We start from the raw sequence: 13909 nt of genomic DNA on the forward strand, positions 1-13909 counted from the left end.
TGGAACTCCCAACTAGTCAGTCAGAGCTGATGAAGCCTCTTGGATGAGAGGTGGAACGTCTTCAAGGAACTCAAGCAAGTCCACGATTAAACCACGAGAATAAACATGACCTGGAGGACTGAGAATCTTCACAGACACGTTTTTTATGATTATTTTTGGGGCACTTTTGCCTTTTTTTGTTAGAGAGGAATTGTAAAGAGAAAGGGGCAATGAGAGCAGAGGAATGGCATGCAGTGAGGATCAGCAGTCAGTAATTAGTGAGTTAGTAGAAAAACTGAGTTTCCATAAACAGCTGCAGTATTTCGTAGTCGTTGTCTTTGTTAGAGGCTGTGTAGATTACTTATTCTGACTTAGCAGGATCTGTTCATGTCTTTTTTAGGGGTTATTTATGGGATTTGTTGACTAAAATAAAGACTGACAGCCTAATTCTTTACAAATCTTGGTATGTACTGGTAAACTTGTATTATTTGTCTTTCAGTGGTTTGAGTCTTGTTCGAGCTCTTTGCGTCTTCGCTCATCTGTTTGGCTCGCGAACGCTCGGGATTGCATCCAAAGTGGTACAACCGGCCAGAGGCCAAGCGGCATTATCTTCACTGTGACTGAGGTAGGCCTTCTTGATGTGGGAGGTTAAATGTTTTTTTGTTTTTTTTTCTTTTCTCCGTTGAATGGGAGCTCTGGACTGCAGCGCTTTAGGGACGCGTTTGACCCTCTTTTGATTCTGCGGAAACACACTCAGAACTGTCTGTTTGAACTTCTGACAATGAAGCCGCCGCCGAATCCTGCACAGGAAGAGCTCCGCGTGTGTCCTGAAGGTTTACGGCCGGCCTCGAGGACACGAGGAATGACCTGCGAGGCCGTTAATCATCCCGCGTGGATGTGGAATGAGAGAGGCATTTATTTTGGGCTGCGTGATGACAATAATCCATTCACTTAAGTCACCAATTCCTATTTTTGTCTTTTAATATCTTTGCACTTTTTTTTTTTTTCATCAGAACTCTACAAGCACGAAGGACATTTTTACTAATTTATGGTGGGGGAAACTGATGCTTTAGAAACGTTTTAGTGTCTGTTTTTAAGGAAGGAACTCACGTCACCTTGACAGGAGTAGGAATTGTCAACTGGACTGACTGCAACTTGAAATTGTCTGAAATTTTTTGTTTTGATGTGAATTGGAGGAAAAAAAAAAAAAATCTTGACGACTCCAGTACTACTACTGAAGATAACTTATTTGTCAGTTTTATTTTGATATTCCTGAGCTGTACTTGAACCTTTTGATTCGCAGGCTATGAATGCACCAACAGATGCACTTCCTGGGTGGCCACTTTACTTTTTTGTAATATTGCACTTTTCTTTAAGGCTTGCTCACTGTTCATAGAAATCAAAAAAACTGCACTCACACTGCACAATGTAGTCACTAGGAAAACGCATCCATCTAACTCTGCCTGGATGCACGCTGATGGGAGGAGGCTTCGTCCACCCTAAGCATGCATGCACTTAAACCACTATTATTTAAGGCAACAGCACAAAACAGAAGAGTGCTGTGCGATAGCGTTGCTTTGAATTCAAGTACTTCTAAAGACGGAAAAAGCTTCTGGATGTAAATTATTAATCAAAAATTAAAAGTTATTGGTGGAGGAATTTAAAATAAGAATTAAAAAACTCATGTAAAGCATGTGTAAGTGCTTTGTGTGTGTGTGTGGGAGGGGGAAAAAAAAAGAATGTGATGGTGTTTATATGCCAAAAGACTCGGAGAGGATTCGTTTTTGTTTACAGCATCTGATGATATTTGCATTGCAGAATTTGTGTGTTTATTGATGTGTAAATATCAAAAACGGAGGAACATTCTATGTATATGTGGAGCGTCAACGCAAAACCGTCTCACCATGCGTTATCCCTTCATCACATTTATGTTGTCACAGTTGGAAAGCCTCGTTATCTCTTATTTGTTTTCCAATGAAGAATTAAATATGCAAGCGTGTGTGTCTTGAGTGTGTTCTTGATGTGCCGCCGCTCGACTCATCGCGTGACCTTCTTTTCACATCTGAAGCTCTTTCCTTTTTTTTTTCTCTCTCTCTCTCTCTCTCTCTCTCTTCAAATACCCTAATTTTCTGATTCTCTGCTCCTCTATTTTCTTCTTCCACTGAATATTTCAAGACGCAGAAATGCCAACGCGAAACCCTCCAACCCCAGGCACAATTCAACAAAGAGCCCAACTCTTGAGTGCTTTTATAGCTGAAGGAAATGTTTCGGCCCTCTTCTATATTGCCATTCAGTTTGTCTTTTATTCCTCCATTTGTCTCGTCTTGTTTTATGGCACAGAATCTATACCCATTCACGCTAAAACACATAACTGTACATCCTGCTGGTGCGTTATCTCGATTGTGTGTCATTGGGTTGACGTCCTCCCTCGCAACATGCTGCTCTTCCCTTTCGCTCTCCACATGCGAGGCTCCGTTTTGTTTCGCAATCCCATTATGTCTGCAATTGGATTTCTGTGGAGCCCTTTAGAGCCGTCTGGCTGAGCTACTAAACCAGCTTTGAATTAAGCAGCTCTTGTGGGTGCTTCCCCTAAAGATACACAATACCCTTTAACATACAAACGGATGAAAGGGGAAGCAAATCAGATGGAAGCAGGGCAACCAGAAGGGCACAAATAAATACTCTGTGATGATTCGTGGACGGCGGTTTTGTTGAACATCAGGAAAATTCTCTTGAACTCTTTAAATCTGATTTGGACAAATGTCAATCCCTATCCCCCATAAGAGGCTGGAGCTCCGCTTTGAATCGCAATGCCACTCTGGTCTCTTTGCTCCGCTTCCTCCTCTGGCCCTTTTGATCCGCAGCCCAACATTCCCAGTATCTGCCTCTGACCAGATGGTTTGAAATAAGAGTATTTACAAAGGTATTAGGGTTAAGCAACCCTGCCTTGTTCTGCTCGCTGCTAAGCACTGAGACAAATCATTAGGAATGATCAAAGCTTAGAAGCTTCAGTTCACCCAAATCACCTGGAAAGAAATGTCATTTTACAGCAATTTCACAGAGGCACTGGATAAATATGACAAAGCTGGCTACCTTTAGGAGACTTAATGTGATTCTTCATGCTTTTGGCTAAAAACTTTTCTGTAAAATTGCTGTTTTTTGTTTGTGCTGTGCCCCTTTTAGCCTCAAATGATCACGACCACCACCAAACATAATTTACATACTTTACAAATGCTTGGAAACCCACTTGAATTAAACCACAAAAAATGTGAACCTTTCTTTGATGAGCAAAATTTCGGTGCAACCATTCATGCCAACTGTTTTCTTTACAACCAAAACATCAGAGCAAGCATCATCACAGTATTTGACCAAAAGCCCCACGACATTCAGTTTACAACGAAGTCAAACAGAAAAGATCTTCACACTAAAACTCCAACCAGAGAATTTCTGCATTTTTTCCTCTAAAAATGATCATTTGAAATTACATTTTCTGTTCATTTAATCCACAAATTGGACCCATTAGAGGTGCTAATGAGGTGGTAGAGGTGCTTAAGGGGTATCTAAGCCATTTTGTGTTGTGCTGCCGTAAATAGGCAGGACTTGCAATGCTGAGATTTAAAATAAAGAAAAAGGGACAAAGGTCAAACTTGATGCAACAGAGGTGGAGATGTCTTGACTTTCAAGCTTTTAAAATGTTGGATTCTCAATAGATTTTCTGTTAAAGGTGTGGAGTTCTCAGTGTGTGTCTTTGTATTCATTCAAGCTTCATGATGTGTGTAAAACAAAATCATCTGTGTAAAATTCTATGTGTACCAGCTTGTCAGGGTAGAGCTCAAACAATGTCATCCAATATACATTTTCTTCACATAAATGTTATTTGGAATGTGTTTGTGGAGGAACTGTGACCGCCTGAGGTTACCAGTGCTCTGTGGACAAACCCAATGACCTGTTGGCTATTTCTGTATTATTATTATTCCTTGTGACTCATCAGTAACGATGCATGATGAGCTCATATCTGTCATGCTGGTGCATCAGTTTGGCTCTTCTCATATCACGTATTTACCTCTTTTAAATTAATCTTGTTGCCTTTCACCTTTTAATGTCATTATGATTTTTCCTAATGTGCTTTTTATGCTGAGTGCTTTGTAAATCAATTCCTATCGATGCACTACAGTGCTTTTTAGTTTAAGAATAATGGGACTATTTATAATTACTTTCTTCTTCTTGACTCATATCTGCTCTTGTTTATCATCAGATGGAAAAAGGCAATTATTGTTACTGAAGACAGTGTAGAATGTATCGATATTTATTGCCTCCAAAGTATTTACAAATGCACAATCACACACTGTACAGATTATACATTACAACCCGTGATCTTCACGATTCACCTGTGTACACTCCTGTCAGGAGCACAGATAGGCTCAGCAGACGTATACTAGACTGGTAGGTTTTAGTCCAGATGCTGCTGAAGCCGTGACGGCAGCTCCTCCAGTGAGCTGAGCCGATGTTCTTGAGGAATGTCGGGTTGGTTATGCTCGTTGTGTCGGTCTATCAGGAACCCATGGATGCCCACGGACCTGGAGGTGAGGTAATCCTTCACATAGTGATCCCCAATATGAGCTACACTATCGGCTGGTACGCCACATTTCTGCAGGGCCTGATCAAAGATGACTGGACTGGGCTTTGCTACACCGGCTTCCTCTGATGTTACTAAAAAGCTGAAGTGTGACAGCAGCCCACAACTACGAAGAATCGCTTCGAGACGGCTGTCAAAGTTGGACACCACGCCCAGCTTCAGTCCCAGAGAGGAACAGCTCTCCAAGGCCTTCTGTGAGTCTGGAAATACCTGAAACAGGAACATTACACTGTTTAACCTGACGTCTTCGGCATATCCACAATTCTGAACAGTGATAAAGAGAACAAACATCAGCAGCAATGTCCAAACTGCTTCACAAAGCAATCTGTTAAAGGTATTTTTCATATTAAGTTAGAAAATATTCTGTATTATCAGCACACATAATCAGAAACAAACAGGCTTTATAAATTTGAATGTCAATGGTCATGTACCTCCCAGTTCTCTGCATTGCAGAAGTTATAGTAGAGGTTGTTTGCCGCTGTATCCAGCAGGGCAGGGTCCTGCACCCGGCACTGGGACAGAGTGTCCCGCACCACGCCCGTCCACCAAGTCTTTCCATTCAGACCCTGAGTGATGCCGTAGTTTGGGTATCTGCTGGAATAGCGTCGATGCGCCTGTCGGAAAGCAGCTTCGACCTCCACAGGACTGAGGCTCAGGCCCATTCTCTCAGCCTCTTTGCAGTACTGCTCTCCCACAGACGCACGCACCTTCAGCAGGGTGTCTTTCACATCCCACAGCACCCAGCGCAGAGGAGCTCGCATCACACCTGTACGAGCAAGAACACAAACAGAAAACAGCTGAGCAGCATGTGCAATAAATGCCCCCTAACCAGGCTGTTTTTCATGGAGCCTTCTGCACTTTGACATTTGCTAAAACAAATATGGCCAATTTGACTCGTCATAGCAGCAAAAGGAGATTAAACAAACAACTTCAATGATGCCAGTGTGCACTACAACCATGAACCCAACGCAGCAAAACAGATGTAATGATATTTGTTTTGATCCAGGGTTATACACTAGAGGGTGGATTTGACAGCACAACAGATGATTTCTCTCACACAGATTGAGTTGTGGAAATATTCACATACGCTACGACACATTTCTTCTGGCAGTTTGTGACAACTGGCTTTATTTTTGGCTTCCCCAGCCTGTCACCTGAATTAACATAATTTAGGATTATTGCATTTAAGCAGCAGGATGATCATTTAAACAGTTTGACGCCTTTACTTGGTATAATTGAGTACATAACTCATAACTGAGAAGCAATAATCCTGTCTCATATAACCATTCTCCCAGTAATATTGTAAATAAAATTAATTTCATTGCTAGGGTTCCAAATTGCTTTAGTTTATGATATCTACAGCACCTCTTGTCTGTCAGCATGCACTGGAGCCCTGAACCCAACACAGCAGTGCAGAAAGTAGCTAATAATGCTAACTATTACTTTAACTACATCTGTGTTTTCTCTGCACAGTGAACAGTTAATCAGAAACCCTCACATAACGAATGATGTTTAATTATATCCCATTAATAACACACGTGGTGACTGTAACTACGTGACGTCACCTGACTACAAGCCTTGGTCGTCTTGGTTACAAGTTTTGACCGACGAGGAGCACAGAAAGGCTTCTTTAACCATTTAGCACCGCTAGCTAAGATTACACTCGGTCACTTTGCACCTAAATACCTACAAGCCTTTTTTCGCTGTGTTGGAGAACTACACCAAACAAGACATTTAATTAGAAAGCCTGTAACGTTACCAAAGTCAAGTCCTCGCAATGATCAAGAGTCGCTACCAAGGTTAGCTCGAGTTAGCCACCTAGCTGCTGCTTCTTCTTCTTCTTCGGTGCATGGAGTCAGAGCTGCTGTTGCCGTCTGTTGGAGACTTCAGCGCTCATTCCTCTGTCTGAAAACGAATAATAATTCACATTCTGTCACCCAAGTTCTTCCTACCCATCATTCAGCAACTGTTGATATTATTCTGGTGACCGCTGGGCATCTTCTTCGTCCATACATTCATATTTATACCGCACCGGTGTTTCATACATCCCGTCCAGCAGGCGGCAGTAAACAGGAAGCAGATCTTACAGCGCCATCATGTACGCATGCGCAAAGGGTCACATGCGGTAAAGTCAACTTGGACAGCTGCTTTAAAAACAAAACAACTGCTACTCGTGGATAAACCTCAAACGACGCATTTACATTTTTAAAGAAACTGGGCTAGGCTAATGTTGCTAACACAATGGCCACTCCCGCTATTCGGATGTTTCGGAGGTTAGAGGGCCTGTTTTGTGTCTACAAACCATTCGGGGTTCACTGGAAGCTCGTAAGGGACGCCATCGAGACAAACCTCCTTAAAGGTGAGTGTAGCATATCCTTAAAAAAAACCCAAACACTGTATTTTCATGCCTGCTGTCACATTGGTACAGTTGTGTATTATAACTGAGTATAACAAGTCACTCTGCCTTACTTTACAATACAACTACAATCTAATGGGTCTGTGAACGCATCACCCTTCAGGTTTGAGTGATATACCTTCCCAGCCACTTCCTCAGGAGGTCCGCTTCTTGCCACAGCCAGGCAGTGAGACTGAAGCATCCAAGGGCCTCACACTGTCTGCAACCTTAGTGCCTGTACTGTCCAATCACCCTCTGGGTAAGTCTGTCTCACCTTATAGCTCCTTCTTCTGGATCACCTGCCTGCTCATGGTCATCACCACACCAGGGCTGTTGTTAATAAAGCTTTCTGTAGATCAAATATAGATGTTTGTCACTATTTTATCTGTTAATATACAATAATTCCAATTGTTAGAGAAGCATATATCCGTACATGTTGCTGCGCTCAGATTTTATTTCCTTATTTGTTGTTTGACATCCAAAACAACTAAGTTCTTTGGTTGAATTTTGAGAAGTTCATATCTTCTCAGACCTGGGAATTTTTAAATTTTCACATCTCACATGGGAAACCATTTAGTATCTCCAGAAATATAATTCCCACAACCATGAAATTTGGTGAGACAAATTTTTTCTCCACCTGATTACATGACTCCAGCAGATTCTCAATTTTTTTTAAACCTCTAACATCAGTAGAATTTAACGTGTTACCGCGAGCCAGAGCTTCCAGGCCACAAAACCTGGTGTGCATAGCGGCCTACACATTACAATTATATGCGAAATGGCTCAAGTTGCTTCAATGTTGTCTTCATGTTCAACAGCTAATTCTGCTTTACTGAATCATACATATACTTGAAAGAAACTGAGAAGGCAGAAAAACTGATGACAGTTCAACACACCTCACAATGAAGCTCATGTTCGTCTGACCTACCAATCAATTAACCTGCTTATTGATTAACCTCGCTTTCGTTCTAGCACATAAATGGCTTAAAGGAGAGACTCGCAATTTGTCTGCTGTAAATACTCAAGTGCCTTAATGAGCACTGAAACAAGTGTGGCTGTCTGTAATCAGTTCTCCTCTTAGTACAGACCATTAAGGGTGAGTGGACGTGATGAGTCCACAGTCCTCCTTTTGTTCAAAGACATATTCCAGTAAACATCTTATGGTGATGTAATGCCTTAAGACACATTTCAGACAGGACACTTTGTCAGATTTTTAACCATTTATTTGAGATCACATGCATTGAGTTTGGCGGTGACTCTGCTCGTGATGCTCTGGAACAATCTGAGAAAGCATGACACAGATAATCCCTGAGATCACAAAGCCCTGCCGAGCCATGAATTTACAATTTTTCAAATACGGTATGAACAGGAGAACAGGAGACCAACTAAATAGTCTTCACTTACAGAATCTAGATTGCATAGTTCAAGGTACAATAATGAACCTTCTGCCACCTCCAGTCCCACGATATGGGAAACACCGGGGTTATATGATTGAACTGTTTTTAAAAGATGGTGGTTGGGGAGGAGGAGGAGATTTGACGATCTGCAGAGGCTGGAGTAGCAGCGATGTGGTGAGCGTGAAGCGGGCAGAATGAATGAACGCTGCCTCAGTTATAAAGCACGCTAAGTGGGTGGGCTGGACTTTAGCGACGACGATTGGACAGGAGCGGCCATGTGACACCCTGACTCCGTGCCTGTCTGAACTAACCCGAAGCTCTATTTTACCAAACAGGAAGAGCTTCTTGATTTGATTAACTGATAAGAGCTTAAGCTAAACTTAGAGAAAGCTTAAATGTTGTGGATTTGTCACTAATTTCATTGGAAGCACATTGAGACGGTTTTATAATTGTTTTGTGACGTACTTGTATCAGACCATACATGAAGTCTGGCCTCATTTTGGAAGTGTTGTCTGAAAAGGATGGACTATATGAAACTGCAGTTGTTGTGAACACTGGAAATCAGTGAATAAACAGTATTTTTTTTCTGTGTTTTAGTGACTGGACCTGAATTCCAGCACATTCGAGTTGGAGTCGGCCATCGCCTGGATGCTTTCTCCTCTGGTGTTCTAGGTATAACTTTAGTGCGGATTAAACGATAAATCCATTTGTTGAAGACGACGTTGTTTCTAATCTACAGTCTCTCTGAATATTCACACATTTTAAACTTTAGTTCTTGGTGTTGGGAACGGAAACAGGGCTCTGGAAGACCTCTACAGGACACGAGTCACGAGGGTAATTATCATTTGTGCCGGTTCTACATCAGACATAAGAGGCAGTATTGGCGGGTTTAATGCTTGTTTTATTCCAGGATTATACGCTGGAGGGTGAATTTGGGACTGCAACAGATGATTTCTCTCACAAAGGTCGAGTTGTGGAACGGTCCACCTACGGTATGTAGAAACTTTAACGATTTGTAGCTTCCTCAACCTGACACCTAAAATAGCATCATTATATTTGAGAAGTACTAAATTTTAGTGGCTTCATGCCTTTTACTTGATATATTTGGTGTTGTCGCATTGCTTTAGCTGGTATTAATGTCCAGCTTTTGAAGTGAAGTTTTTGTGCTGTTCACCAGGTAAACAAAGGCCTAACTTTGTTTAATCAAAGCAAACTGTGCCAACGCTAGCGCCTCTGATTGTATGTGTCTCCTTTATTAGCTCACATCACACAGGACAAGCTGGAGAGAGTGCTGGCAATGCTGCAGGGAGCCAATCAAAAGGCCTTGTCGACGTAACTGCCTTCAACGTCTTTTACATTTTTGTCAACATAAAGAAATGTTATGCATGTGTCACAGTGCCACAGTAACGTACATGGAAGTAGATGTGACTCGTTTATTTATTTTTTTTCTTTCTTACAGGTATTCAAATGTAGACATGCAATCACAGGAAGCCTATGAGATGGCTGTGCAAGGTCTGCTGGGTCCGGAGGGGAAGTCGGCGCCTATTTTGACAGGCTTGCGTTGCATTCACTTCCAGCCTCCCAACTTCACTTTAGGTAAACAATCTTCAGTCGACCCCACGGAACATCCGCGAAAAAAAACCTGGTTTGATAATCGTGTCTCCTGCTCTTACAGAGGTCCAGTGCCTGAATGAAAGCCAGAAATACCTGCGCAAAGTCGTGCACGAGATCGGACTTGAACTGCGCAGCACGGCGGTGTGTACGGGAGTCAGACGCACCAGAGACGGTTTCTTCACCCTGCAGGATGCTCTGACCCGCAACCACTGGACCGCTGCTGATATCACGCAGGCCATCCGACAGTACCACGCCTCTAAGAAGAATAGAAAGTCACCGATGAAGAAACTGCCGTCAAAAACATCTGAAGATATGACAGCCGCTCGGCGAAACGAAGCTAATGAAGAAGCAGCGGTAGGTGAGATTAAGTAGGTTGTTGCTGAGACGAGCAGCTCCGCCGTGACTCTGTGGGCTTGATTGCTGCATCACCTCTCACAGTTGGAAAAGAGGTTTGCAGATCAGAGACGCTGGTTTTGAACCCTGAGCGAGTAGCGACAGTCAAATTGGACACCAATAATCTATTTCCCCTCAGCTCCAGAGACACTCGTGCATCTCTTGTATGCTGTGATAGTAACTTATTCTGTAAATGTTAACATGAAAGAAGTGTTTTGTTTTTGTTTTTTTTTAAATCATGAAATAAATTCAAATAGAAAACAAGAGTTTGATTGTGGTAGAAGATTAACTGCCTTGTGATAATTTGAGCTCTGTTTTATTGTCTATAGACAGAGTGAATTAGTACAAATTAGGGGGAACTATCTATAGAGGCTTTTACATGACAAGTGGAGTAACACTATTTATGGCCTGTACGTGAGATGCTGCACCTGCTCTGTCGGTAAAAACACTCCTCAAACATGCAGCCTTACTCGGTCGGACCCAGTAGCAATAATTTTACCCTGATGCAGGTTGTATGCAGTAATTAAGGGAAGACTTTTTCCACATTTCAGCACAAGCATTCGTCAAAAACCACCACATCGTCTGACCTCCGAGCATCTGAAACAACAGCAGCAGAATCCACACGAGCGTCTCCAAAGGGAGAAAAAGTGCTGACAGCTTTATTAATTACTTGTATCTCTGACGTAGAGGCAGGACCGACGAGAATCTAAAGCAAGTCACGCTGTCATTTTACTGTTTGCAAAGTAACAGTTAGATTATCGTCACATGCAAAGAATTTTCAGTGTTTAGAAAGTCAGTTTGAGACTTTAATGAGCTGCTGTTAGCTTCGATGTAGTCTTCATTATGCTTTATTACGCTTGGTGTTTTGTCTAATCCCTCGTGAATGACGGATATTGCCAATATGCCTTCTCATTCACACATTAATTAAGCCAACAAGGTTACACATCCCGTATCTGCAGAGGGCTTGAGACAGTAGTAATGTTCAAACGGAGAGGGCTTAACGATCCCTGCTGTGACCGAGAGGCTCTGACGTGAACAAACAGGTGGCAGCCCGCCAGCTTTCCCACCGTGAGCAATAATAGCCCGACTGTAACACGCGAGGACGAAATAATGACGGCAACAGTGACTTTAACTGCACACCTTGCAGCTGGTTCTCAAAATTAAACTCCACCTGTAATTTTGTGCCTCGATCCATTTAAACGCTTTGCAATTTCCTCGTAGTGCCTCTGAAGATCTCCTGGGAAGGACTTTGAAACTAATTATGGGAAACAGACAAACAAGAAGCCTGCGTTGGTCACAGCAGCGTTTAATTGAAATTCAGTTATTGGAAGTTGCACCATTGAAAATGACTTGCTCATAAAATCGAGGCTTCTGTTGTTGTCAGTGTTTCTGCCTGAAGGGCGTGAGGATAAACATTTCATCGGTGGGTGAACGTGTCCTGGCAGTCAGTGCCAGTCGCTGATATCAGATTTGGTGTAATTATCTGTCCTCTGAAGATGCTGGAAGCTGTCGTCTCTGCATTTCCCACAAATCCTCCTTTGGGATGTGACGAGGTTATTGCTGTGGCGCCATTGTTGTCGTGCTCTTCATACCATTTAAGAACTTGTTGTTCCATCGGGAACACAGTTTTCTTTGTCCGTCTCGAAACACACAACTTCCATGAGGACACAAATTAAATACGCACGCAGGCAAACTGTTGTCCTGGAGGTTTATTAAGCATGAGACATGAGCAATTTGATTAAAGGTAGTTGGTGACACACGTCGTAGGGAAACACGCAGCAGCATCACGACAAACAAGAAGCTTACATTCAGATGAGAAAAAAAGCTGTTATTGATTTTAATACCAGTGTGTTTCATTACAGAGGCATGAAATTCATTTATGATTATCTTGCCAACCTGGCAGCTGTGACGACTGCAAGGAGGACGAATGCCAACGCTGTTAATTTGGAACAGACGCACACGATCATTACAAAGTTAATATTATTATTGAGTAAAGCGGAGTGGTAGTAAACAAAAACAAAATGATTTGCTCATAAATACTTTTAAATCAGAAGAGATGCTTGAAAACACGACGACGCTCCGTGACTTCAGAGAGATGAGTTGGTTGAAACATACATATACACATTTAGGTTATATTAATCACCATAAAGTATCGACATTGTAGAACAAACATTCAATAACTGTACAATAGAGGAGATTATCTGTTTGTGACCCGAAACGAAATACTTTTCATGAATAGAAAGTGCTGAAGTACTTAAATATGTGATTACTAGTGAGATAAGATCTTTGTCTGGAGCCAGACTCTTCAAATGTGGTCTAAATGTAATGATTGGAAATTGCACAAATAGAGAAAGGGTGGAAAACGAGTTTAACAAAAGAGTGCAAAATGATTAAATCTGTGATGTAGTAACTCTCCCTGAACCAGCTACTGTATGCATGAAGGTTTCTTTGGTGTCTTCACATCATAGTGACACTTCTAAGTATATTTTGAGCAAGTACAAGCATGACTTACACTTAAATTGTCCTTTAAATCAATGAGATAAAATAGAAGTAATCGGAAACAACCTGCACAGTTTTGTAAATAGAGTTGTTGCATCACACCAGCCTGCAGGAAAGTCCAACCAGCACAGTATGTTAACACTCCTTATGATCTGCTAGAAAAACACATCTGCTCAGCAACATGTTGACGTTTTCCTCGGTGCTGCCTGTTGCTGCAACGCCGCGGCTTCCTCTGTTGTGCCAATTCTTTGATTCAGCATCCTGGCAACGAACACGATTGGCAGATGTCATGACAGGTGACAAGAGGACATGTTTCAAGAAATACGTAATGTGAAATTACCTGGCCACAGTTTCCAGAGACTGAACCACGTTTTCACCTGTGGCAGCACTGCACTCCATGAATTCAAAGCGGTACTCCTGTGGGGTTAGAAAGCTGCCGTCAGTGCGGGTGTCGCCACAAAGCGATCATGAGAGGGAGCGCTGCACCGTGCTCATACCTTTGCGAGGATTTCTCCCTGTTCAGTCTGAACCTGCCGCTTTGCACAGTCGCTCTTGTTCCCAAGCAGTAAAACCGTCACGTCTTCTGCAGCACTTTCCTGCAAAAATATGGATTTTTGTTGTTTTTTTTTTTTTTTTTACATCATTGCAACGATTCAAACATGTTTTACAGACGAGTCTTAAAAACAATTAGGTCCCAACTTCTGTAAATCTATCATAAAGTATCTGACATTTATTGTATTTATGACTTTCAGCAACTGTAAATATGTGCTGCTGCTGTTTCAAATACACAGTTCAGAATGTTTGTCATCTTTAAATTTCGTATCAGGTTCTTCAATATGTAGAACATAAACATTTGATTACATTCTGGGAAGTGAACTTGGATACTTTTGGGGTGCTGGGGCAGTAAAAACCTGGTCAGATGTCAAGCTAGTTTATTATTGTTCGATGAGATATTTCTGAATTTAAACAGAAATGTGCTGTTTTAACACAGTATTT

The 13909-nt window shown here is 42.0% G+C and overlaps 4 protein-coding genes across 5 annotated transcripts in view; 2 read left to right on the forward strand and 2 right to left on the reverse strand.

Moving 5' to 3' along the window:
- Nucleotides 1–1978, forward strand: part of LOC103360005 (uncharacterized serine-rich protein C215.13) — a 6890-nt gene extending 4912 nt beyond the window's left edge. Inside the window, 1 exon segment of the mRNA XM_074465725.1 lies at nt 479–1978. The gene's annotated coding sequence lies outside the window, so the exon portion shown is untranslated.
- A 2291-nt stretch (nt 1979–4269) lies between these two features.
- Nucleotides 4270–6649, reverse strand: hdhd3 (haloacid dehalogenase-like hydrolase domain containing 3). Of its 2 annotated transcripts, none has more exons than XM_008285643.1 (3): nt 6375–6649; nt 5047–5381; nt 4270–4825 (listed from the first exon to the last, which is right to left on the reverse strand). In XM_008285643.1, the coding sequence occupies exons 2-3, from the start codon at nt 5374–5376 to the stop codon at nt 4430–4432; spliced, it is 726 nt and encodes a 241-aa protein (XP_008283865.1). In that variant the 5' UTR covers nt 5377–5381; nt 6375–6649; the 3' UTR covers nt 4270–4429. The 2 variants fall into 2 exon arrangements, with proteins under 2 accessions (XP_008283865.1, XP_008283857.1); XM_008285635.1 differs by having other exon boundaries at nt 6568–6644.
- Nucleotides 6650–6721: 72 nt separating this feature from the next.
- Nucleotides 6722–10680, forward strand: trub2 (TruB pseudouridine (psi) synthase family member 2). Its single transcript, XM_008285655.1, has 8 exons — nt 6722–6974; nt 7135–7269; nt 9005–9079; nt 9180–9241; nt 9318–9399; nt 9667–9739; nt 9867–10003; nt 10083–10680. The coding sequence occupies exons 1-8, from the start codon at nt 6857–6859 to the stop codon at nt 10391–10393; spliced, it is 993 nt and encodes a 330-aa protein (XP_008283877.1). The 5' UTR covers nt 6722–6856; the 3' UTR covers nt 10394–10680.
- A 1425-nt stretch (nt 10681–12105) lies between these two features.
- The window catches only part of rab44 (RAB44, member RAS oncogene family), an 11115-nt gene continuing 9311 nt past the window's right edge, over nt 12106–13909 (reverse strand). Inside the window, exons 7-9 of the mRNA XM_008285667.1 lie at nt 13411–13509; nt 13254–13330; nt 12106–13174 (exon numbers count right to left, since the gene is read on the reverse strand). Of these exons, the coding sequence (XP_008283889.1) occupies nt 13087–13174; nt 13254–13330; nt 13411–13509 (264 nt within the window). The 3' untranslated portion in view covers nt 12106–13086. The remainder of the gene's footprint in view (nt 13175–13253; nt 13331–13410; nt 13510–13909) is intronic.

The sequence above is a fragment of the Stegastes partitus genome, unplaced genomic scaffold (assembly GCF_000690725.1).
Source record: "Stegastes partitus isolate 25-593 unplaced genomic scaffold, Stegastes_partitus-1.0.2 Scaffold10, whole genome shotgun sequence".
NCBI lineage: Eukaryota > Metazoa > Chordata > Actinopteri > Pomacentridae > Stegastes > Stegastes partitus.